The 26,305-nt window shown below is 46.6% G+C and overlaps 2 protein-coding genes across 3 annotated transcripts in view; both read left to right on the top strand.

Moving 5' to 3' along the window:
• Positions 1 to 7,720, top strand: part of D2HGDH (D-2-hydroxyglutarate dehydrogenase) — a 12,822-nt gene extending 5,102 nt beyond the window's left edge. For both annotated transcript variants that reach the window (XM_035133704.3, XM_088670775.1), the window contains exons 6-10: positions 1,329 to 1,497; positions 2,892 to 3,035; positions 4,094 to 4,236; positions 5,485 to 5,650; positions 6,944 to 7,720. In XM_035133704.3, the coding sequence (XP_034989595.3) occupies positions 1,329 to 1,497; positions 2,892 to 3,035; positions 4,094 to 4,236; positions 5,485 to 5,650; positions 6,944 to 7,206 (885 nt within the window). In that variant the 3' untranslated portion in view covers positions 7,207 to 7,720. The remainder of the gene's footprint in view (positions 1 to 1,328; positions 1,498 to 2,891; positions 3,036 to 4,093; positions 4,237 to 5,484; positions 5,651 to 6,943) is intronic.
• NEU4 (neuraminidase 4) lies at positions 4,110 to 26,305 on the top strand. Its single transcript, XM_035134010.3, has 4 exons — positions 4,110 to 4,236; positions 22,447 to 22,673; positions 23,236 to 23,491; positions 24,953 to 26,305. Exons 2-4 carry the CDS (start codon positions 22,473 to 22,475, stop codon positions 26,002 to 26,004), a joined length of 1,509 nt encoding a protein of 502 aa, XP_034989901.3. The 5' UTR covers positions 4,110 to 4,236; positions 22,447 to 22,472; the 3' UTR covers positions 26,005 to 26,305.

The following is a 26,305-nucleotide window of genomic DNA, read 5'->3' as shown; positions in this document are numbered from 1 at the left end:
CCATGAAGATGCTAAACTTCTGTTTCCATAAAGAATTCTTCCACTCTTGTAAATTCCTGTTCTAATATTCCCAACAGTTTGAATCTATCTTGTAATCCAAAAGTCTTCCAACAAAGGAGACAAATTATAATCCAAATGATATTTGTAATCCAGGTGAAGTCTACTCTCCAATAAATACCAGTAGTATCTCCAGCAGTTTTAATCCACTGCACAGCCCTGCTCAACCAAGGTTCTCTTTTTCTTTTCTTTTCCTTCTCCCACTTTTCCAGGCACTTCACCTCCCTGAGGTTAATCCCCAGTTATGGAAAAGTGTTCCCCTGCCAAGCTTTGGTAGGATTTGCAAAGATCCAGGGTCCTTTTTCTTTTTCATTCATAAAATCCACCTCTCCATTCATAAAAGACTTCACTCCATTCATAAAGGCTCCGCTTTTAGTTCATAAGGATAGTAGTTCATAAGGTCAGATTCTTTGTATCCAAAAAAAAGAGGGTCTGTTACTCTTTTGCCACATGCAGGTTAACTTGTAACAAGGTGCTGATGGATTTTCAAAAAGTCTTTACCATTCACAAATCTTCGCTGCAGTTTCCGTTTCCCAAAATACGGAAGTCGACTTCCTTTTTAAACTCCATCTTCGCCAAATTATTATTCTAGATGCAAATTTTAATTAAAAATGTCTATAGTCATTTGGCCATAAATACCTGGTTTGGACTCCTGCCAACCTAGGAGTCCGAAAGCATGTCAAGGTGCAAGTGGATAAATAGCGGGAAGGTAAACTGCGTTTCCGTGTGCTGCTCTGGGTCACCAGAAGCGGCTTTGTTACGCTGGCCACATGACCTGGAAGCTGTACACCGGCTCCCTCGGTCAGTAACTCAAGACTGGACCTAATGGTCAGGGGTCCCTTTATCTTTACCTTACCTTGTTTGGAAAGTCTGCTGCTTGAGGTGGCAGATCGTGGCTTCAGCTATTGGACTGCGATTTAGCCGTGAGCGAACTCTAGCTGCTCCCCCCCCCCCGCTGATGCAGCGGCAGGGCTCCGTGAGCGCACGAATTTCTTAAATTGTTGTTGTTGTTGTTGTTGTTGTTTCACTCCCACTTCAGATGCGCATCCTGTTTATTACTGAATTGTAATCTCTTCATTCCATTTCAGATCCAACTTTGCTGCTGTACTGTCTTTTTTAAAAGTTCCCTCCTGAAATATTCTGTGTGATGGCAACTAATTAATTTAACCGAAAATGTTATGTTTAATCTTATTGTAGCCTTTAAAAAAACAAAACAAAACACACGCCCTCTCAAATATATCAAGGAATTATCTAAGGATGTCCTCTTCCAGGTGCTGGCTGATGGCTCTGTTTTGAACTGCTTGTCATCTTTGCGGAAGGACAATACTGGCTATGACTTGAAGCAGTTGTTCATTGGGTCTGAGGGGACCTTGGGCGTCATTACGGCAGTATCCATTCTCTGCCCACGAAAACCCAAGGCCGTGAATTTGGCATTTCTTGGTAAGAGCCATTCTCCTCTCTATTTTCAGAAGTGTTATTTGTAACTACTAGAGGTATTCCCAGGTGGCGCTGTGGGTTAAACCACAGAGTCTAGGGCTTGCTGATCAGAAGGTCGGCGGTTCAAATCCCTGCAACGGGGTGAGCTCCCGTTGCTTGGTCCCAGCTCCTATCCACCTAGCAGTTAGAAAGCACATCAAAGTGCAAGTAGATAAATAGGAACCGCTCCGGCGGGAAGGTAAACGGCGTTTCCGTGCGCTGCTCTGGTTTGCCAGAAGCAGCTTTGTCATGCTGGCCACATGACCTGGAAGCTGTCTGCGGACAAACGCCGGCTCCCTCGGCCTATAGAGCAAGATGAGCGCCGCAACCCCAGAGTCGGACACGACTGGACCTGATGATCAGGGGCCCCTTTACCTTTACCTTTAGAGGTATTTTAGCAATACTAGACTTGGACACAACTCTGCTTATGGTGAAACTGGTACAGCCCTCAAAGACAAATTGGTTGTATTTATATTTTGTTTCCACTGAATATGATGACTGACTTATTAGGAAAGGTTGGGATAAGAACAGAGAAAGCAATTGGCATAATCAGCAGGGTAAGAGCAGAAAATGCAGTTAACGTAACCAACAGATCACTTTTCACATATGTCTGGAATAGTTCTGGGCTGAGCTTCAAAATCAGGGTGTGTGATGGTCATACAAGCAGCAGGGTGAATTGCCTGCCTGGCCCAAAGGTTGCAGATATTGCCTGCCGCTCAGATAGCCTGGTGGACAATGCTGGGGAGGAGTCAGTGGTCATGGGACATGTTGGCACCAATGACATGGGGAAATGTAATCATGAGGTCCTGGAAGCAAAATTTAGGCGGCTAGGTAGGATGCCTGATTCAACAGGCTCGTCATACTTGCTTAATAATTCACTGACCCAAGTTATAGCCAAATCCTAACCAGGTCCACTCAGAAGTTATTCCTATTACATTCAATGGGTCTTATTCGGGTAGGTGGTGTTAGGATTGCAGCCTTAAGCTATTTTATGGGTGTCATTCCTAAAGCTGCTGTTAATGTTGTTTTGCAGCATGGAAGTGTAAAGGAACATGCAACGTCTCCAGCCTGAAGAATTGGGGGTGGGGGAAAAGTTCTGTGATTAGCAAATAAGTTGTCCTTTTCATTTATTATTATTATTATTATTATTATTATTATTATTATTATTATTATTATTATTATTTGTACCCCAGCCACTCTGGGCGGCTTTTACAGTTTTGCACACATGTGGCTCCTTTCTAGAAGGCTTTTTGATGTGAATAGGTGTGATGTCATGCCTCCCCCTAGGCCTAGTAGTTTTTTTTGGTTTTTTAATGCAAGTCTCTTTTCCATTGTTTTATGTTTTCCTTTGTGTAAAGGTTGTCCAAGTTTCTCTCAGGTCCTGAAGACTTTCACTCTCTGCAAGGGCATGCTGGGAGAAATCCTGTCTGCCTACGAGTTCATGGACAACGAGTGCATGAAGCTGGTCGAGAAACACCTCAAATTAACCAACCCAGTCTCAGGTACCAGCTGGCCATATGCAAAATTCACAGGAGAGATTCCTTCACCGATTCTGTGTGTTGGGGGGGGGGAGAGATAGAATCAGATGGTTGAATTGAAATGTAGAGGTTCCCTAGGTGCTTTCTGTGCTTGCTGCTACTCAGTTGTCCGCTGTAATCTTGAATGAATTTATTGCTCACATTCCCACTACATCATGGATTTTGTAGTCTTAAAAACTGCACAGGACCTATGCGCACATATTATACCTAATGTTGCCTTGCATCAATATTTTCGTTGTTTTGTTAAACTTCTTATTCAGTGTTTACACATTTTTAGCAAGCATTACATACATACATAATGTTATCTGTATGCACCTTTCCATAGTTAAAACCATGCTCAAGGCTGCTTAAAATACATAATTACAAACATAACAAAAGTAGTTAGAAACAATAAATAAAACATCAAAAGGTACACAACCAAATTTAAACCATTTCCCTATAAATCATAATAACATATAAAATAAAGATACCAAAAATTAATATCAATAATAGCAAGAACCCCCACCTTCACCAATACCCCAGTCTATGCATTTTTTACACCACATATAATTGAGAGTTGTCTACCATTTTCACAAATTCACAGAGCCATCTAAGGAAGGTGTGGGCAGGAGAATCTGGAACCAAAATGTTTAAACCAAATTCCACTTTTTCTGAATTTTGGCAACTAGTCTAATAAAAACAGGATATAGGCCAGGAAACTGTGTCCTGTGAGGCATTCCGCAGATTCATTTTTCTTTGGAGATTTCTTTTAGGTTCGTAATACTAGAGAAACAGATTTTTGATAAAAAAAATAAGATGGCTGCTAATGTGACTTTTCCTCCTCTCCTTTGGTTGAACCATTTTGGGCAGGTTGGCAGGATCCACCGAAAGTGTCTTTTAAAAGATCCAAAATTTCAGAGAAACACCGTTTTCTTACCTTCTGCGTGGTGCAGCAGGAGTCACTCCAGTGAATATAGTGTGATTTTTAGCTGTTGCAACTGATAGTGACTGTCTGCTTTCGGATTCTGCTTTTACAACTCCAGAAAGTCCTTTCTATGTGCTAATTGAGACTTCAGGCTCCAATTCTGCCCATGATGAGGAAAAGCTGAGCCACTTCCTGGAACATGTCATGGCCTCTGGTTTGGTAGCAGAGGGAACTCTGGCTTCAGAAGATAAAAAAATAAAGGTAATTTCCCATTTCTCCCTAACTGTGCTTGGGTCGGGGCTCTGATTTGAATCTGAACTGCGTACCAATGGATGTGCAAATATTGGTGTATGTGGCATGCACCAGTGATCCCAAATTGCTAGGCATTCCTCAAATAGCATTGATTAATGTTTTACTTTTACTAAATTTATGTCCCTCCCTTCTTCTCTGAAGGAGCATCTCCACCCCCATCATTCTGCCCAGACACTGAGGTTCAGTACCGAGGGCCTTCTGGCGGTTCCCTCGTTGCGAGAAGCCAAGTTGCAGGGAACCAGGCAGAGGGCCTTCTCGGTGGTGGCGCCCACCCTGTGGAACGCCCTGTTTAGGGAGGCTTTTAATGTTTAATAGGTTATTTTATTTCATTTTTCTGTTGTAAGCCGCCCAGAGTGGCTGGGGAAACCCAGCCAGATGGGCGAGGTATAAATAATAAATTATTATTATTATTATTATTATTATTATTATTATTATTATTATTATTATTATTCTCAAAGGAGCCCAGGGAAGCAAACATCAAGAGACAAAATAATACAAACACATTTAAAACAATTCCAAGGCAGGTGCAGACTGCAAAAGGTTTCGCTTAGAAAGCTTGAAAGAGGAAGGTATTCAATAGCCACCGAAAAGGCAGTAGAGCCGGCACTGCCTAATATTAAAGGGAGAGGATTCCCAAGAGTAGCTGCCACAAGACGGAATACCGTGTTCTTATATTGTTCAGAATGGACGTCCGGATAAGATGGTACCTGCAGGAGTGCAGTGATCAGTTGGGTATATAAGAGGTGAAATGATCATTCAGGTCTCCAGGTCCCAAGCTCTGTATGACTTGATACACCAAAACCAGCACCTTGAACTTAACCTGGTAGCTAATTGGCAGGCTAATCTCCGTGCAAAACAAATCAGGACAAATGCTGAAACAGGTCCTTTGAGACTTGTGTGCGGCTGGTCCAATTGGAATGCTGCAAAGGAAGACACAAGCTGCTCTGGAATCGCACATTGGAATGACAAAAATAATGTCAGCCCAGCACTAAATAAACTTTTGGTGATTTGTTGAAGCTAGCCTAAGCTCATTATTTCTTTGAAGATTAATTGGTTCTTTTAACATAAACACCCAAGTATCCGAGATGACTTAGCCAGCAGTGTTCAGATAGCAGGTCACTTTTGTGAAGCCATCCATGTGGAATGAAAACGAAAGCATTTCGTTTCCATCCAAGTCACCGCTTGGGTCCATTGCAGGCGCTGTGGGCTTTGCGGGAACGGATCACAGAGGCCTTGACTTGCGATGGATCCGTTTACAAATATGACCTTTCTCTGCCTGTGGAGAAACTCTATGATCTGGTGACGGACATGCGGACACGGCTGGGCGGAAATGCCAAGAACGTGGTGGGCTATGGCCACCTAGGTAAGCTGGAATGTGCTTGGAAACAAATGGCCTTTACTGATTTGGATTTAGGGTTCTTATAGCAAAGCACTGTATAAGGAAGGCCTTGGTTCAGCTCTCACCTGCTCTAGGGGGTTGGACTAGATGACTCTTGGGGTCCCTTCCAACTGTACAGTTCTAGGAGCTGCTGGATGGCTTTCGGTCAGCTTCTGTCTCTCAGCCTCAGCCAAAAGTAAAAGAGTGATGAAATAACTTCACCAAAAGAAAATGAAACGGTCCGCTTGCTATCTGAAAGGAGGTTGCTGATGATAGAAGAAGAAAAAGAAGAGTTTGGATTTGAATATCCCACTTTATCACTACCCGAAGGAGACTCAAAGCAGCTAACATTCTCCTTTCCCTTCCTCCCCCACAACAAACACTCTGTGAGGTGAGTGGGGCTGAGAGACTTCAAAGAAGTGTGACTAGCCCAAAGTCACCCAACAGCTGCATGTGGAGGAGTGGAGACACAAACCCGGTTCACCAGATTATGAGTCTACTGCTCTTAACCACTACACCACACTGGCTCTCAGGAGAGGGGAGGAGAGGGGTTTAGTTTTGTTTTTACCATGGTACCTGACTTACAGAATGGCCTCCCCAGGCTAGTTCAGTTGGTGCCAACTGTGATGTCATTATGACAACTGGGAAATACATTTTTATTCCTCATGGGCATTCCAGCACATAGTGTGAGGTAGTTTTTATCTGCTCTGCCGATCTTTCACTGCTGTTATGATTTGTTCTGCATCTTGCTTTCAACTGTGTTTTTTTACCTATTTTTTTGTTTTATTCTTTCTTTATTGCACTGGTAGTTTACTGGAGAGTGGCCTCTAGAAATCCCTTGGACCATGAATACCCAATGTGTTGCCCTCCAGACACTATTAGACTACAACTCCCACCAGCTCTAGCCAACGTGGTCAGTGGGATAATGAGAATTGTATTCCAGCAACATCTAGAGGGCGCCACTTTGTCTACCTTGCTTTTAGACCAGGCATCCCCAAACTTTGGCCCTCCAGATGTTTTGGACTACAATTCCCATCTTCCCTGACCACTGGTCCTGTTAGCTAGTTGTAGGTCAAAACATCTGGAGGGCCGCAGTTTGGGGGTGCCTGTTTTAGACAAATATTATTAATGAATAATCTTTATTATATTTTAAAATAACCCACCTTTCTAGAACAAAGAGAGGAATTAGGGGGAGCCACTGCACTGGATGCCCAGTAATTGAATGTGTTTTCTGCTTTCTCTTTTGAAACCCACCAATTTGGGACTTCGCTTTGGCAGGAGATGGAAACTTGCACCTGAACATCACAGCAGATTCCTACAGTCATTCCCTGCTGGAGGCTATTGAGCCATTTGTGTATGAGTGGACTTCCCAGTACCGTGGGAGTATCAGCGCAGAGCATGGTCTGGGCTTCAAGAAGAAGCATTATATCCACTACAGTAAGCCCCGGGAGGCCGTCCTTCTCATGCAGCAGTTCAAGGCCATGTTGGACCCCAAAGGGATTCTAAACCCTTACAAGACATTGCCGGATAAGGCTGCATGATGGTGACTATGAAGAACAGGATCCGGAGACCTTTGCGTGGAGTTTGTCTAGCACGGAAGCTGTAAGCAAATTGTGAAACTGCAACGTGAAATGGAGGTTTGCTCCCCACCCACCCCCAACAAAAGAAATAGTAAAGGAGTTGAATTGTCCTCCCAGTATTATCTATCTACCAAGCTCTGAATTATCCCAGAAGCAGAGAAGACAACATTTGCTTTCTAAGTCTCTTTCCTTCAAAGCTTCCGATTGCTCCCCATTTTCAGGGCTTTGTTCTTATCTGAATACAACGTGTAGGAGTGGAACTTGGGATAAGAGAACAATTTGCAGGAGGAAATTCGTGGGATAGCTCCTCTTGCCCTCTGTTGCAGCTGCATACATTCAAAACACAAATCAACAGCTGCAGGATTTGCAAGGACCTTGAAGAAGAAAAGAGGGTATTCTGTGCTTTGAACCAAGTGTGGGAAACATTTTACCTTTCTTCGTGGAAAAATAAAACCTGTAATGAAAATATTACCTCCATTTCTCTACGTTTCAAAGCAGTCCTTCTTTATAGGTTCCCCATTCTACAAAAACTTAAGTTGGAGATTGGAAACCTGTGGCCCTCGCATCACCCATCATTACTGACCATTGGCCATGTTTGCCTGGGATTGATGGGAGTTGGGAATCCAAAACATCCAAAGGGAGCACTGGGTTGGAAAAGGCTGCTCAAGTTGTCTTCCTCAACCGGGTGCCTTTCAGAGGTTTCAGAATACAACTGTCATCAACTCCACCTAACAGCCGGTCACTGTTCTGTGACCGCTGAACATGTGTCCTCTCTTCATGGGGCTGTTTGGGTTTCCAACCCCCTCTTTCCCCCCTTAAGAATATCTACTTCACTGAATGTTGGTGTTGCCTGAAGCTTGCTGCTACCTCCCATTTGTGGGTGGGTGGTACGTTATAATTTAGCTGCATAATGAGTCATACTTAGATGGTGAACATGCTATCCGTATACACTAGTACCTCCGCTTATGAATTCGTTCCAGAGGTCCGTCCTTAACCCGAAACCGTTCTTAACATGAGGTGCACTTTCGCTAATGGGGCCTCCTGCTGCTGCCGTGCAACTTCCCCTTGCATCCCGGGGCAAAGTTTGCAACCCAGGAGCATCTACTTCCAGGTTAGCGGAGCTCGCTACCCGAAGCATTTGTAAGGAGGACAGTACGTAACATGAGGTTACACTGTATTGGATACTTGGTGGAATGTAAGAATCTTTGTTAGACAGTGGGGTTTATTGGGTGGGTGGGGCTATAGTTCAGTGGTTAGAGCATACTCTTGGCATGCAGACAGTCCTGGGTTCAATCACTGGCATCTCCAGTTAAAAAGATCAGACGGCAATTGATTATAAAGGCCCTGAGGCCAAGCAGAGCCACTGCCTGGCAGAGTTGACAGTTCTGAGCTAGATGGACTAGTAGTCCTGACTTGGTATAAGGCAGCTCCTTGTGTTCTAACGCTCTCATGCAAGTACTTGATTGACACCCAGTGCCCTTTTAAAGATGTTATGGGAGGGGGGATTATTGGTTTGTTTTTTTCCTTGTTTTTATTATGTATTTTGTATTTTTAATATTGCAATTTTATGTTGTGGACCGCCTGGGATCTACTGGTGTAGGGCAACATATAAATTTAATAAATAATAATAATGACTTCAGCATGGCCATAGCTCAGAGGATGAACAACCCCCTACACTGACTTCCAGTTCCATCAGCCTATGGCAGAGCTGTTGTGCTTGGCTCCCCATTGGCTCGGCTCCCCATTCAAGCCTCAGGTTGGCTTTTGGTGTATCTCCACAATCTGGTTGGGATGGAATAATAATAATAATAGTAATAATGATGATGATGATGATGATAAAGGTTTGCCTGTTCAGAACTGGAGGAGTTACCATTTGGTCATCCTACTATAGTTAACTAGTGCCTCTGGCACTCATAGTTGAATTCAGCATGGCCATAGAACAAATGAATTCTGTTAACTGTAGAAACTATTGTACTTTCCCAGGTGTGAAGTGTAGTCCTTTTACTCACAAGAATCTTGTTGTTTCATTCACAGAACATCCATCAAAGGTGGGTGGTGGTAAATAAACAAATAAAAAGCAAGTGCCCTTTTAATGTGTAAAGAGAGGAGGATTAATGAGCAGCAAGTCCTGACTTCTGCCGCCTGGGGGTGCCATGACAGCTGCCGCCCTAGGGAGTAAACCACACTGGGCTTTCAAATGAACACATGGTAGGCTTGTGTGAAAGTCCATCTTTTGAGGAAATGATTTGGAACTAATGTTGCTGATGAGAGTGGCATCCTTCCCAATACCATAGGAATCTTAAGTATTGTGCAGTATGTTGTTGTATTACAGTATGTTCTTTGTTTCACTGTTTGCAGTCCCTTTTAGACCGAGATTAACTACATAAGAAAGGCATCATTACTGATGACTGTACAGGGAAAGAAAATTCCGACCTGAGGGGCTCATCTTCCAGCGTCATAACTTTTATATGCCTGTTGTCTTTGTCCATGGAGTTTTCTTGGAGTGGCTTGCCAGCTGATGCTGATTGCTGAATACTTTGATGAGTCCATGATCCTTCTGAAGAATATGTTATGCTGGGACCTGGATGATGTGGTTTATAGTGGTACCTCTACTTACGAATTTAATGTGTTCCGAACACACATTTGTGAGTCGAAAAAAATTGTAAGTCGAAGCAACCCTATCTAAAAATTCGTAAGTAGAAAAAATCCTATCTAAACCGCATGCAGGATGGCAGACGGAGCTCCATTTGTAAGTAGAAAAATTCGTAAGTAGAGTTATTTGTAAGTAGAGGTACCACTGTATTTCAAACTGAACACCAGGAGCTTAGTGTTCAGACTCTGAGTCCAGAAAACAAGGAAAAGGCGAGAGATTGGAGTGCTCTGGACTGGAAACTTTACACACATTTCAATAACACCTTTTGGATTAAGATCCAAGAGAGGATGGACATAAAGACTTTGTACAAGGAGGTCGAACTTCTGCAGAAGAGACTGAAGGAACTGATGGAGATGTGCCTCTTGGAGGAAACATCAGTTGATGGAAGCAAAATCATAGACAATAAACTGAAGCCCTTGCAGATGGGGTATGCGAAAATCTTGGGCTATAACCTCAAGAAGGATTTAGACAATAAGACCCAGACGATCTGCCAAAAGATGATCATGCCCGAGCTCCAGTATACAGCATATCTGTACAGTCACCAGTTCCCAAACAAGACGAGAAAACCCATAGACTTCCCCACTCGATAAAACAAGATTTGCTTATGATAAGGATGTACAATTGTGCTGGTAATATAGGGCAATGTAGTCTCACTGGAGGGCAAATGGGGCACTGCCCCACCCACCTCAGGATGCCCTCACTTGTCTACATTCCTATTTGCAACCAGTCCAGGGGGTGGAACTGGCTATTGTCTTAATTCCAACTAGCAGAACTGATTGGTTCTGCTAGCCATTGCCCCAGCTCCACCTACTGTTGGTCTCCCCCGCCCCTGCCCTGCCCCCGTCACAGTGGCCCAAGCCACCACTGTATAGTCTCAAGTCTCAGTGGTAAAAGACCCTGCCTAATTTGGCATCTTTGGTCTAATCCTCTTTTAAAGCCATCTAAATTGGTTGTCATCACTTTGCAGTGCTTTGGTCCCCAGTAGTTTGCAGCCACTCTTCTTTTTAGTACATACTGTATCAATAGAGGAACCAGGTAATTTTATTCAATGTTAGTCAATGTGATGCTGTGATTTTTCTAAATATGGGATGGGAACACATATTACAACTCACTGAATGACTATTTTTATAGAAGGTTCAAGTTCCCACAGCCTTGTACATGGTTTCATCATCCTTTAGTCAGTTTTGCTCTTATGCTGGAGAGTTACTAGATAACCATTATGGCTCTGAACCATGAGGCCCTCTGAAATCAATTTCCTGCAACGTATTGAAAGCTCATTTTGTTTTGGTTTCATTCCATCTTCTAGGCCTTCAGTTGTCACAGTCCCCTTTGTCCTCAGGTTTCTGCTCCTTGCTTTGTTTAGTCTCCGCCTCCCCACTTTTCTTAATGGGAACATTTGGACTCGGCTCAGTGAACTGGAAGTAACTCTGTCAGCATGAATCCTAGTCGCATAACATGTCAATTGATTTGTGACTGGAATCAAAATACAAGAAAGTCTAGCCTATGTTAACAGCTGCTCCAGTTCAAGAAAAACAGCAGTTTAAGTCCCCCAGTGCATGGGGGTTAGAAATAAGGAAGAAATTGGAATCAGTTCCCACTGAAAGGCATGCCAACCAACTTCATACTTCCTGAAACAATGCAAGAACCAAATCGCAGCCATCCTTCAAAATCTGCACTTCTCCAAATTTTGCAATGCAGTTTTCCAGGCAAGTACAAGAATGCATATAGTAGGGTCAAGTTGAATAAAATGCATATGTTAGTTGTCAGCTGAACAGTGCTAGCTTATGCATGTTTACTTGGAAGTAAGTCCCACTGTGTTCAGCAAGACTTACTCTCTAGTAAGCATATTTAGGATTGCAGCCTGAAGCAATTTTTGTAAAGGCTGGGGAAAGCTTGACAAAATGCAGAAGATGAGGGTCAAGATGATGGCGAAGGTGAAAGGCACTGCAAAACACCTGAACAAAAATTGTTTGCTAGCATGAAGGACATGAGGATAATGCTAATTCCTGTTTCTGAGGTTCTAAGATACTGCAACCATGTGCCATTTTCTTTTTCTTTTGAACGGTGGTCACAAACTGTTATTTTCCACCACTTATTTAACATAAGCAAACACATATTGCACCAATTATTATTATTTTTTAAAAAAAGGTTTGTGCAAATGAACTAGGCTCCAAGGCTGGCCCTATCATTAGACAGCTGATTCGGGCGTCATGAATGGTCATCAAACTGTTGTTTAGTTAATTATTATTGTACTTTTGCAGGGAGAGAGAAACCATAGAGCTTTCTCTCTCAGGTGCCCAAGTAACTTGGCTGGCCATGGGCACTCTAAACCAGGCATCCCCAGGCTGCGGCCCTCCAGATGTTTTGGCATGCAACTCCCATGATCCCTAGCTAACAGGACCAGTGATGGGGGAGGATGGGAGCTGTGGTCCTGAGCATCTGGGGGGCCGAAGTTTGGGGTGCCTGCTCTAAACCTTGTTTAATGCTGATGAAAGGTTAAGAAAGATAAACAAATGGAACCAGGTTAGCTTTGCCATGGTTAAATGTCTTTCTAATGTCTGTATTAAATGTATTTTAATGTAGTTTTAATCTCTGTTGGAAGCCGCCCAGAGTGGCTGGGGAAACCCAGCCATATGGGCAGGGTACAAATAATAAATTATTATTATTATTATTATTATTATTATTATTATTATTATTAAAATTATTACTAACATCTTTATCAAAAACCTGGAAATATAGAGTACAAGCTCCCTGCAATGTTTCTAGATACAAGCAACATAATTGCCTGATGAGAACAGTTTAATGACATGAGCAGCTTTTCATTAGGAAATAATGCATTCTGTTTATCAATAAACTATCAGAGGCATATGGACTGCAGCTAACATTGTGTGTACTCATAATGTGTACTCTGGTGGGGCTGCATTGGAGTCAGAGTAAATGGTACTTAATGTGTACACAGTCAAAGTCAATAAATTCTGATGCTTACACCCTCTCATCGAAGCATCCTCCAAACATAAATATCAGTTGCCATCTGGTACCCTATCCAGGTCACCCATCCTACTTCACGGACCTTCGGGGTTGTCTAGTTCAAGTACCGTATTTTTCTTACAGTTCTTAATCTCTAAAGAAGGAACAGCAGGCAAGTCTTGAAATTGCCCAACAGCCAAACAGAGAATTATAGGTAGGTAGTTATATTAGGGACGCAGGTGGCGCTGTGGGTTAAACCACAGAGCCTAGGGCTTGCTGATCAGAAGGTCGGTGGTTCGAATCCCCGCGACGGGGTGAGCTCCTGTTGCTCGGTCTCTGCTCCTGCCAACCTAGCAGTTCAAAAGCACATCAAAGTGCAAGTAGATAAATAGGTACCGCTACAGCGGGAAGGTAAACAGTGTTTCTGTGTGCTGCTCTGGTTCGCCATGCTTTGTCATGCTGGCCACATGACCCGGAAGCTCCCTCGGCCAATAACACGAGATGAGCGCCGCAACCCCAGAATCGGTCACGACTGGACCTAATGGTCAGGGGTCCCTTTTAGGTATATGTTATTTGTTATCTGTACAAAGTATGGCTTTGTAATCTACACAGGTGTTACAAAGGATAAGACAGTTTCCCCAGAATTCTGTTCCCAGGCTTTACTTTGAGGAAGGAAGGGGTAGAAATTCAGATTATAAGGTCCCTCTTCCCAGACTTTAAGGCTGCTAGACTGGTTTCTTTCCATTTGCACAGATAAAAGCAGAGTAAAGCCACATAAGTCAATGGGCTTACTCCAGCACTATAAACATTAGAGAGGTGAACATGGCATTCTCCCTTCACTGCCATTACACCGGACATATGATTCTGATTATGGAGATGTGCAGCTAATGAAGTCAACATATACAGACAGATAGGTATGCCCCGTGAGAGTTTCCCAGTTAGTTAAAAAAATAAAAATAAAAGGGAAAATGATGGTCACAGGTATCCGCACATGGACATTGCTGACTGTGTCCTCACTGTGCTCTGACAATGAAGTCTTTGTCCTCCATTTGCTGATTAAGCTGCTGGCTCAGTGCTTTCCCCCCAACCATGGAACAAGTAGCAAGCCCACTGGGTCAGAGGTAGAGGGAAGGGGGGTGCTTGAGAGTCAGAACGTGACGAATGAAATAAGGCATCACATAAGCAGGGAAGGAAGCTGCTGAAATTGCATCGGTCAGCAAAGCGGAATTTGTAAAGGGCTCAGATGAAGACAGATCAACATAAATAACTGATCAGTGGCTTTGGGGACAAAAGACCACCTACCAAGCAGAAAGGGGGCAAGGTTTGTGGTTTCATGCTTGTTTTTCTTCTGTAGTCTCTGTAAGTTTCTAGATGTCTCCTTCCTTATTTGGGGCATGCCTAGATGGACTAGGATTTTCTCCCTCCATTCCTTATACTTGTAATATCTCTTCTTCCAAGAAGGGATTAAGAGGAGATTCTGCAATGTACAGTAGTGTGGGCACTGCTCCTGTCTTACCCGTCTTTCAGCTGCTACCATCCCCTCCCCAGATAGTGTATCTGTGACACTCACCCTACTTCCTCTAAGAAATCATAAAACAGTGCAGAGTGCAGTGCTTACCTAGGCCATTCCTGTTTTTTCCACCGATGCTTTGCTCTTTCCTACCAAGCCACCATCTGACATAGTGTTGCTGCCCGCACTGTCTCTTACAGTTCTCGGTGGCCTCCATTCAGCTCCTTTGAAAAAAAGAAAAATCACACTAAGAGCAATACAAATATTTTTGTCTGCAGTGTTCGAAAAGCTATCTGTGTGGACTCTTTGGTACTATAGGTAAAGGGTAAAGGGACCCCTGACCATATGTCCAGTCGTGACCGACTCTGGGGTTGCGCGCTCATCTCGCATTATTGGCCGAGGGAGCCGGTGTATAGTTTCCAGGTCATGTGGCCAGCATGACAAAGCCACTTCTGGCAAACCAGAGCAGCACACAGAAACGCCGTTTACCTTCCCGCTGTAGCGGTTCCTATTTATCTACTTGCATTTTGATGTGCTTTCGAACTGCTAGGTTGGCAGGAGCTGGGACCGAGCAACGGGAGCTCACCCCGCCACAGGGATTTGAACCGCCGACCTTCTGATCAGCAAGCCCTAGGCTCAGTGGTTTAACCCACAGAGCCACCTGGGTCCCTATCTTTGGTACTATAGTGGGACCTAAACCTTTCTCCTGAAATTTATGGATCCTACAATAATTGTGTGTCTGGTTGTTGTTGTTGTTGTTGTTGTTGTTGTTGTTGTTGTTGTTGTTGTTTAGTCGTTTAGTCGTGTCCGACTCTTCGTGACCCCATGGACCATAGCACGCCAGGCACTCCTGTGTCTGGTTACCGTTTTTAAATGAAGTTGTTTTTCACTTATTAATTTCTTGTCACCTTTGTTGTATTACGAGCCCCTGCAGACTTGCCTGTTAACGTGGGCGTATCCTACAACATCTCCTTGACACAATAGTAGTGCGTTACTGGTGGGTTTATTCCGCTTTAGTCTAGTTTAGTTAAACATCATTGCCGTCTGGTGGGGCTGTTGCAGAACAAAAGTAGAAGAAAAATAAACCAGAACATTTTGTGGTATAAAAAGTTGTGGTATTTCAGCAGGAAGTTATGGGATATGCAGTGATTGGAAATAAAGCAGGGTGACCATTCCAAAACATTTGAAGGGGCAAAGAGTTTTAAAAGCAGGATTGTGTCTAACCCACCCAGAAAGCATCATGAGCACAAATCGTCATCAAGGTGCAACGAAAGGCTGTCTGGAGAGGTGCTGTGTCTATTCCCCTCGGGTTATTGTTTCTATTGTGTTTATCTATAGTGATGTATTGATTATGGGTCCTACTTGTAGACCTCTTGCCAATTTAACTCTCTTGGTTAATGAAATATACTCAGAGTCAAGAGTGAATTTCATGCTCTTTATTCAGCTCATAGTCATCAAGGAGGAGAAGAGAAGACGAATGGCTCTTTTCCCCAAACCATCTGCTTATATACATTATTTACACAATGGGCCTTGCGTGATTGGCTACTTCAGGGCTACACCTGTGGGCCAATTATATTATGGATTGACTTCTGCCTGCAGCCTGATTGGCTGCTCCTACAGGCCAATCAGGTAGCAGATTCACTTCTGCCAGCCGCCTGATTGGCTGCTCCAGCAGGCCAATCAGGTTGCGGATTCACTTCCACCTGGAGTTGGATTGGGTAGCTCCCACTGATTGTGAATCCTATTGTTCTAGGATTCAGCTCAGTACATAACACCCCTCCCCTCTAAGTTCCAGTCCTGCCCGGGAAGTTGCATTCGTAGTCCCCAAGGTCTGCTGGCCGCCTCCGTGTGCGTTGTGGCCTGGGGTGTTCCTTGGTCAGGGGTTCTGGTTCTGGCTCGTGTTCGGAGGCTGCTGGCTGTGCCAGGGCTGTCTGGTCTGGCGCCACTGAACCACTAGGTTGTAGCTCTGGTTCCGGTGTCCTTCCAGCCTCGGGGCGCCCCTCTGTGCCTACTGCTTCTGCTTCCCCTGCCCACCCCTCTCGCTCTACAGGCCTCACTGCCCTGCTGTCCCCTTGGGACCCCTCTGTCCCGCTCTCCTCCCGGGTTCCTCCTGGGAATCGTCGCCGTAGCTGGTCGCAGTGGCGGCGCCAACATTGCCCCCCTTCCGTTAGTACCTCGTACGACACGGGACCGGTCACCTTGGTGACTGTGGCGGGTACCCATGCTGGGCCTGCCCCAAAATTCTTTGCATACACTGGGTCCTGGGCCACAAATGTCTGGGGGTTCCTGCCTTTCCCCACCACTACCTCATCCTGAGCTCTGTCGGGGTGAAGTCGGTCCAGTCTAGTTGCAAGGCGCCGGCCCATTAGTAATTCAGCTGGGCTCTGGCCCGTCGTTGTGCTTGGGGTGCTGTGCTGTGCTAGAAGAAATGCGGCAAGGCGGTATTCCCAGTCCCCTTGTGTCATGCGGCGGAGGCTGTCCTTGGTGGTCCGCACCATGCGCTCCGCTTGGCCATTGGTGGCAGGGTGGAATGGTGCTGAGCGGATGTGGCGGATGGCGTTCTGCGCTGTGAAGGACTGGAACTCCTCTGACGTGAATGCGGTTCCATTGTCCGAGACGAGAGTGTCAGGGAGCCCGTGGGTCGCAAACAGCTTACGTAGTACCCGGATGGCTGCCGCCGTAGAAGTGGATGGTACCAGTGCGACCTCCAGCCATTTGGTGTAGGAATCCACCACTATGAAGAATGTTTTTCCCTGGAAGGGGCCAGCGAAGTCCACGTGCAAGCGTGACCATGGATGTCGGGCGGACTCCCAGGGCTGGACTGGGGCCCTTGGGGGATCCGGGCGGGATTCTTGGCAGGTCTGGCAGTGTTGGACCCAGGCCTCTATCTCTCTGTCAATCCCCGGCCACCACACATAACTCCTGGCAAGGGCCTTCATCCTCACTACCCCTGGGTGTGTCTCGTGTAGGGCTGTGAGGACCCTTTTTGCGGTTTGTGTAGCCAGCGAATTCTGGCCCGGGGCTGCTGCTGGGCCATCCTCGCCACACCCAGTCCAGGACCCGGGAGATGACCCTATCTTTTGTGGAATGGTGCGCAACTTCTTGTGCCTGAATGGGTCGGTCGGGAAGCAGCTCCAGGGTCATAACCTCTTGCGCAGGCGCTGGGTCGGGGCCTGTTTCTGGTAGTGGTAGCCTGCTGAGGGCGTCTGCGTGGCCCATCGCCTTCCCAGGGCGGTGGATTAGTGCATACTGGTAGCCGGCAAGGAAAATTGACCACCTGAGGACACGTGGAGACAACACTTGGGTCTGCTTCTCAGGGGCAAACAGGCCAAGCAACGGCTTGTGGTCAGTCACTATGGTAAAGGGCCGCCCGTACAAGAAATCATGGAATTTTTTTACGCCCTTCACGATTGCCAGACCCTCCTTGTCAATCTGTGAGTAGTTTCGTTCGGCTGCAGCAAGCGTCTGGGAGAAGTATGCCACCGGCACCTCTCTTCCATCCGGGAGTTGGTGTCCCAGGACAGCGCCGATGCCATAGGGAGAGGCGTCGCATGCCAGCACCACTGGCAGCCTCTCGTCGAAGTGTGCTAAGACCGAGTTCGAGACGAGCAAGTCCTTGACTGCCTGGAATGCGGCCCTTTGTCGCTGGCCCCACACCCAAGGGGCCCTTTTATCTAGGAGTCTGTGTAGGGGCTCCGCTACCGCTGCCTTATGGGGAAGGAAGGCATGGTAAAAGTTCAATAGTCCCAAGAATGACTGAAGTTTGGGCTTGCTCTTGGGCGCTGGGGCCTCACAAATGGCCCGTACCTTGTCACCGGTTGGATGGACCCCTTCTGCGTCCACCTTAAATCCCAGAAAGTCCACCTGCGGCACTCCCAGTAAACACTTTTCCCGCTTCACCTTGAGGCCCGCCGTCTGGAAACGGTGCAGGACGGAGCGGAGGCGGTCCTCAAATTCCTCTGGTGTGGGCCCGGCGATCAGTACATCATCGAAGAAGGGGGTGACGCCAGGAATCCCTTTAAGGAGAGAGTCCATTAGATTCTGGAATATGCCTGGTGCCACGCTAACGCCAAATTGCAGCCGCTTAACTCTGAATGCCCCTCTGTGCGTCACAATCGTCTGAGCCTCTGCTGTGGCTTCGTCCACAGGCAACTGTTGATACGCTTGGGCCAAGTCCAGTTTGCCAAAGATTTTTGACCCAGCCAGGGTGGCGAGGACATGGCTGACCACTGGCACTGGGTATGCATGGGCCGTGAGAGCCTTGTTTATGGTGCATTTGTAGTCTGCACAGATGCGGACCGAACCGTTAGGCTTGACGGGTGTGACAATTGGAGTTTCCCAGGGGGCGTTGGGCACCGGCTCCAGCACTCCTTGCTCCACGAGCCGGTCCAATTCCTCGTCTATGCGGGGTTTCAGGGCGAACGGGACCCGGCGGGCCTTGTGCCTGATGGGTCGTACAGCGGGGTCCAGCTGTAGGGCAATGGGGGGTCCTGTATATCGTCCCAATGCCCCATCGAAAACCCCTGGAAACTCTTTGCATATGGCGTCCACGTCCACTTGTAAGCTAGTGCGGTTCACCCCGGTAACGGCTAGCCCCAGAGGTCCAAACCATGCCAGTCCCAGTAAGCTAACGTAGGGGCCCTTAACTACCAGCAAGTCCAATTGTTGCTTTCGCCCTCGATATTGCACCCTGAAGGTCCCCACCCCCATAGTAGGGACCTTACGTTTCTGGAAGTCCCGGAGGGTGAATGGGGCCGGCCTTAGTTTGGGACCCCCATTAGGGCACAGTTCCCTTAATGTTCGGGCCGAGATTATGGATAGAGTTGAACCCGTGTCCAGCTCCATGCGGCATGGGGCTCCCTCTATCTGTACCTCTATATAAATTTTCTCTGTGCTGGGATGGGGCAACTGGAATACCTGGTAGTCCGTGATCTCCGTCGAGTTGCCTTGGTGCATGGTGCCGTGTGACCTGGGGCTCCTGGGTCGGTCATCTGATGCTTGTCGACGGGTGAGTCGAGCCCGACACACCCGGGCGATGTGTCCCAATTTTCTGCACTGCCTGCACTCTGCGTTGCGGAAACGACAGGTCCTCCTCTCGTGGTTCTCCCCGCAGCTTGCACAGTTCCCTCCTTCTCGTCGAGGCTGCTGTGGTGTGTGTGCTGCTTGAGTGCGCCGCTGTACTCGGTGTACTTCCTCCCTGTCAGATTCGGATTCGTCGGTGAGGTCTTCGTGGTAGACCCTCGGTTGGGATGGCGGGGCCGGTCGTGCCTCTTGCGTTGACCTCTCGGCGGCTTCGGTTGCCAGGGCTTCCTCCAGAGCAATCTGGAACGTGAGGTCTTTTTTGGCGTAGAGGCGTCGTTGCAACATCTCGTCCCTCAGGCCACCGACGAGGCGGTCACGAAGCATGTTCTCCAATTCTGAGAAGTTGCATAACCGGGCGGTTTGGCGGAGGGAGGTCACAAACCCAGTTATGGTTTCCCCTGGGGCTTGCCGCTTTGCGTAGAAGGCATTTCGGCAAGCTACCACCGAGGGCTGTGGTGAGAAGTGCTCCTTCAGCCGTTCCATTATTGTTTTGTAAGAGACGGTAGCGACATCTCTAGGTGCAAGGAGAGCCTGGGCGATTTCAAACGTCTCCTCTCCACAGACGCTGAAGAATGTCGCCCTCTTCATGGCATCGTTGGTGACTTCTTTCACTTGCAGGAGGAAGTTGAAACGGGCGGCGTACCCTTCCCAGTCTCCTGATGCTGGTTTGAATGGCGAGAAGCTGCTGTCGGTTGCCATTCTGGGTTCCTTGGGTCCTGGAGCTGAAGCCTGGATGCACGGTGCGATGCAGCGGTGCAGCAGGTGGCGGTGCTGCGGTGCAGTACGTGGTGGCGGTCAGCTCAGCAGGATCCCATCCTCGTCGCCAGTGAAATATACTCAGAGTCAAGAGTGAATTTCATGCTCTTTATTCAGCTCATAGTCATCAAGGAGGAGAAGAGAAGACGAATGGCTCTTTTCCCCAAACCATCTGCTTATATACATTATTTACACAATGGGCCTTGCGTGATTGGCTACTTCAGGGCTACACCTGTGGGCCAATTATATTATGGATTGACTTCTGCCTGCAGCCTGATTGGCTGCTCCTACAGGCCAATCAGGTAGCAGATTCACTTCTGCCAGCCGCCTGATTGGCTGCTCCAGCAGGCCAATCAGGTTGCGGATTCACTTCCACCTGGAGTTGGATTGGGTAGCTCCCGCTGATTGTGAATCCTATTGTTCTAGGATTCAGCTCAGTACATAACAGTTAAGTTGCCTGTTTTTGTATTGTGCATGGGAGGCGATGTGGGTTGGGATCCTGGGACATCATCCCGGCATACCGGCCATCACTGCTTGTCAGTTGGTGATTGCCAGGCATGACTAATGTGGAGCTAAGCATCATCAAGAAATGTGGGTAATGGGGTAGAATGGTCAAGGATGAGGTCGGAATGGCTGCTGGTGAGTCGGCTTTAGATTTTACTAACATTCTGTTTTGGGGGATGGGAAAGGATTACATAGGATTACAACAACTATGTTGTGGTGGCCGGCATAGCAAGACCAGAAGATCACAGTCACATCCAACACTGTAGACTGACAGATTTACCCATCCCTAGTTATACAAAAAAGTCTCTGAGTAATTGAAAACGTATTTAAAAAATAGGTAAAGGTAAAGGGACCCCTGACCATTAGGTCCAGTCGTGACCGACTCTGGGGTTGCGGCGCTCATCTCGCGTTATTGGCTGAGGGAGCCGGCATACAGCTTCCAGGTCATGTGGCCAGCATGACAAAGCCGCTTCTGGTGAACCAGAGCAGCACACGGAAACACCGTTTACCTTACCTATTTATCTACTTGCACTTTGACGTGCTTTCGAACTGCTAGGTGGGCAGGAGCTGGACTGAGCAACGGGAGCTCACCCCGTCGCAGGGATTCGAACCGCTGACCTTCTGATCGGCAAGCCCTAGGCTCAGTGGTTTATCCCACAGCGCCACCTGCGTCCCTATTTAAAAAATAGTCATAAGTAAAAAAAAATACATTATAATATGAACATATTCAAATGAAGACATATACAAGTAATAAAAATTAGAAAAAGCAAAAAACAAAAAAACCAACCCCATAACAACAGTAGAAAGCTTTGGAAGCACACTAGCAGAAAACAACACCATCATCATTCATCCAAAATCTGGGGGAAATGTACTTTTTTTCCTGGCACTGAAAAAAATGTCAGCGAAGGCGCAAGGCAGACCTCACTGTTCCACAAAGAGAGTTTATTAAAAGAATTCGACACAGAGCTTATTGGTAGCGCTCTAAAACAGGCCTGCAGCAAGTTCTCTCCTAGGTCAGGAGTGGGGAACCTATAGCCTCCCAGAAGTTGTTGGACTCCAACTCCCATCATCCCCAACCCAACATGGCTGGCTATCGGCGATTATGGGAGTAGCAGTGCAACAACATGTGAAGAGCCGCAAGTTCCCCATCCTTGTCCTCAGCCAAAGGAAGAGATGGAATTAGGTGTCGTGAGGCTTGGGTGCACATTGATTTGCTGTCCTTGAAGACAACACACACCCTTCAAAGAGTTCACAGGTTCTCTGCTTACAAATTATTATTATTATTATTATTTATTTATTTATTTATTTATTTATTTATTTATTTATTTATACCCCGCCCATCTGGCCGGGTTCCCCCAGCCACTCTGGGCGGCTTCCAACAAAACACTAAAATACAGAAATCCATCAAACATTAAAAGCTTCCCTAAACAGGGCTGCCTTGAGATGCCTTCTAAAGGTCTGGTAATTGTTGTTCTCTTTGACCTCTAGTGGGAGGGCATTCCACAGGGTGGGTGCCACTACCGAGAAGGCCCTCTGCCTGGTTCCCTGTAACTTGGCTTCTCATAGAGAGGGAACCGCCAGAAGGCCCTCGGAGCTGGACCTCAGTGTCCGGGCAGAACGATGGGGGTGGAGACGCTCCTTCAGGTATACCGGACCGAATGTTTGCTGTGAGGTTTTTAAGTTTCAAGTCTGCTGTGTAGATACATCCAAACTCTCTCTTTGTTTTTAGGGCTTTCTCTCCTTGCTGCAAGTGCAATGGGCTCTCGCCATTTCCCTGCCCGGACAGTCCTCTTTGAAAGGGAGACGAGCGGAGTGACCTACCGAGTGCCAGCGCTACTCCACATCCCTTGTGTTGCAAAGCTGCTGGCTTTTGCAGAAGAGCGGCTGAGCGTCGATGATGCTCATGCCAACTTACTGGTGCTGAGAAGGGGCACTTTCTACAAGAACTTTGTGGATGTAAGACAAAATGAAGTCAGTTTTGCTGACACCATATGACAGGACTGAAACTTAAGGCATAGAGGAAATTATCTGTGACATCCTTGTGAGTTTCCCACAGGCATCTGGTTGGCCACTTTGAGAAGAGGATGCTGGACTAGATGGGCCTGATCTAGCGGACTGTTCTTGTATCTGTCTCTGCGATGCGCTTTCTTTGCCACTTCTTTTGTTGTCAGGAATAATATAACTGGTGCCTCTTGATACTCTAAAACTCCCACCTTGTTCAGCCACACATATAGCAACCGTAATAACCAAGAATGGACCAGAGCAAATTAAATGATCAATATAGTAGTGCCTCTGGTTATGAACTTAATTCCTTGCGGAGGTCCATTCTTAACCTGAAATTGTTCTTAACCTGAGGTTTATACCTGGTTTCTCTTTAAGGTTTCCAGACTCAAAAGAGAGCAGGGCAATTAAAGGCACAGAAGTCCTGTTCTCTATTGAGTCTGGAAACCCTACCGGTAGATGCCGGGGAAGAAAAATGAATTGGCTTCCTAACTCTTTTACCATCTTTCTTTGCCAGTGGGAAGATATGCGAGCCCTTGAAACAGCAACTCTGGCACACCATCGGTCCATGAACCCTTGCCCTATCTATGATGAGCTTACAGGCATGGTTTTCTTGTTTTTCATTGCTGTCCTGGGCAGAACCCCTGAAGCCTTTCAGATCATCACAGGCCAAAATGCTGCCCGCCTCTGCTACGTGTCTAGTTCTGACCAGGGCATCAGCTGGAGCCATGTGACTGATCTCACCCAGCAAGTTATTGGCGTGTCCATTGAAGGTACGAGACACAGGAGCAGTTTACTTAATGAATGAATTATGAAATGTATATACCACCTTTGCTCCCAAAGGAATCCACAGTGACAACCAAGAAGCAACAAAACAATATTAATAATAACAAATCTTTAAAGCATCTTAAAAATAATTTAAATACAGATCCAGGCTGGGAAAGATCTCATCTTAAAAGATCTGTTGAAAGAGAATATGGTCTTTAGCAGGATGACAGCATACTTACCAACTGACCCACTTCCCACTGTGACAGTACAGCAGCCATTTGGAGCACTTTGGTCTCACACAATTTCAGGCCAAGAACTTGCTCCCCGCCCCCAGCCCCAGCACCTTTTCTGGGCCCGCAATCTTGCACAGGATTTTGGACCAGGAAAATGGTGTCCTGGATTTGGGCCCCATTGTGTTGGAGGGTGTGAAACACAGACAGTGCCTGCCTATTATTCATGGGGAGGGAATTTAAAGGGTTGGTATCAGAACACTAAAGGCCCAATTCCTACATTGTCTGGACTAGACCTCCTGATAAGGTGGTATCTATAGGAAGCTTTCCCCTGCAGAGCACAGTGATCAACTAGATATATAAGTGGTGAGATGATCTTTTATGTTAATAAAGGAGAAGGAATGGAAAAGGGATACATTTAATGAGCATTCATTCTGATTCGTTTGTGAGGAGGTTGGGTGATGTTGCATCAAAGCAAGCAACTTGGCTGACACTTTTTTCATTGTAAAAGCTTTGATATTTGGGGAGAGAGGGTTTGTTGCACAAGAGCTCCCAACCAACTATAACTATGCTATCCGAATTTGTTGGTTTGTGACAGTGGCAATCTGGGAATGCCTAAAGAGTTTTGTGGCACCTCAAAGAGTAACACATTTATCAATTTATTATAACTTATCCAGAAGTTTGATTGTTTCCATGTGGCATTAAATCACAACAATGGTTTTTTGTCCCACTAGAGGTGTTCACTGACAGAGCAAAGTTTGGATGAGTGTGCTATCAGCTTTCTGTTCATTTTGCATACCAAAAAGCTTTAATTGAATTGTCACAGACTATGTAGTTTGAACTTCATTGCCATTTGATCCCACTGTTTGCAACTTTATTTCTTGACATGTCCTCCTCACTTGTCAAATGAGAACAAAACTTCATGCATCTGATGAAGTGGACTCTGTTATACAAAAGCTGGCGCCATAATAAATGTGAACTTCATTGCCACTTAGTGGAAGGGCTGTAGCTCAGCGGTAGAGAATGTACCTTTCATGCAGAAGGTCCCAGGTTCAATCCCTGGCATCTCTAGGTAGGACTGGGAGAGACTCCCTCTCTGAAAGCCTGGAGACCTGTTGTCAGTCAGCGCAGGCAGTCCTGAGCTAGATGGACCAATGTGTCTGACTCCATATAAAGCAGTTTATATTCATGACTGTTGTCATTGTTCCTGACACTGTCTTTTCCCTTTTGCTTCAGACTGGGCCACTTTTGCGCTAGGCCCCGGGCACGGCATTCAACTGAAGTCAGGCCGCCTGCTATTGCCAGCCTATGCTTACCACATCGACTGCAAAGAGTGCTTTGGGAAGCTCTGCAAAACCACCCCTCATGCTTTCACCTTCTACAGCGATGACCACGGGCAGAGCTGGCAGTTTGGCGAGTTCATCCCAAACCTGCAGACCGTCGAGTGCCAGATGGTGTCGGTGGATGAGGAGGACGGCAGCAACGTGCTCTACTGCAACGCCAGGAGTCCTCTGGGCTTCCGGGTGCAGGCCCTCAGCACGGATGATGGGGCCGTATTTCACTCAGGCCAGCTGGTGCAGCGGCTTGTGGAGACCCCGCACGGTTGCCATGGCAGCATCATCGGGTTCCCAGCTCCGCTTTACTATTTGCAGCGCAACACTTGCGTATTCCAGAGAGACACCCGCTCTGATAAAGATGTGGGCTTCCTACCTCAGGGTTGGTCTGATGAGAAACACCCACCTAGTCTTGCCTCACCTACCCCTTTTTTCTGCAGCCAGTCTCTGAGCCACCGACAGCCTCCGGAAACAAGAACTTCTAGTGTCTGCTCTGGTCACCTCTCATCAGGTAAAGGACATGCTGATCCAGAACATGCTAAAGCTGGAAGTATTTCGCAATCGGGCTTTTCTTTCCAAATGCCAACGTGGGTGCTGTATTGCCACCCAACGAGCTCCAGATCCCGAGTCAACCTGGGGATTTACCTCAGCACCTTTCCTAGGGATGCTGAGAGCTGGACTGAGCCCTGGGTTATTTACGAAGGCCCCAGCGCCTACTCCGACCTGGCCTACATTGAGCTGCCTTATCCAGACTTGTCAATAACTGGGATCCCAGCCATAGCTTTTGCCTGCCTGTATGAGAACGGGGTGCGGTCCCCCTATGAGCAAATATCCTTCAGCATGTTCACGTTGCATGAAGTTCTTCAGAACATTCCTCTCGCAACTTCTGCCCCAGGTTTGAAGCAGCCGTCAGGTGGTAGAAAGAGAAAGGGGAAGAGTTGTGTTATTTCTTAAAGGTCATGGCAGAGGGTCAAACTTAATGTCATGCTAAAGATGTCACTAGAAACCATGTCAATTTTTATATTACTAATATCAAGCGCGAAGGCAGATTTTCATAGAGAATGCAGCAAGCAAGAAGGAGTAGAGGTTTAATCTTTCCCTCCTGTTGTATTCTGCTGAGTTTGCGTTTTGTTAATTTTGCCCCTAGGAGCACCCAGTAGCTGAGGAAGGAGGTGGAAGGAAGGAGAAGAGAGAGGGAGCTAAGAATATGGTTGAGAATGTGGCTGGAGGTTATCAATAAAGCTCTATTTGAAAA

This window comes from Zootoca vivipara, chromosome 5 (genome assembly GCF_965207765.1).
Source record: "Zootoca vivipara chromosome 5, rZooViv2.hap1.1, whole genome shotgun sequence".
Classification (NCBI taxonomy): Eukaryota; Metazoa; Chordata; class Lepidosauria; order Squamata; family Lacertidae; genus Zootoca; species Zootoca vivipara.
Note: the sequence above shows the minus strand (reverse complement) of the source record. Positions and strands in the feature narration are given on the sequence as shown.

Coding starts and splice junctions, on each gene's coding strand:
- NEU4 (XM_035134010.3), top strand. CDS start 22,473: ATGGGCTCTCGCCATTTCCCTGCCCGGACAGTCCTCTTTGAAAGGGAG. Junction 22,674..23,235: donor TCTACAAGAACTTTGTGGAT/GTAAGACAAAAT, acceptor TTTCTTTGCCAG/TGGGAAGATATGCGAGCCCT. Junction 23,492..24,952: donor TATTGGCGTGTCCATTGAAG/GTACGAGACACA, acceptor CTTTTGCTTCAG/ACTGGGCCACTTTTGCGCTA.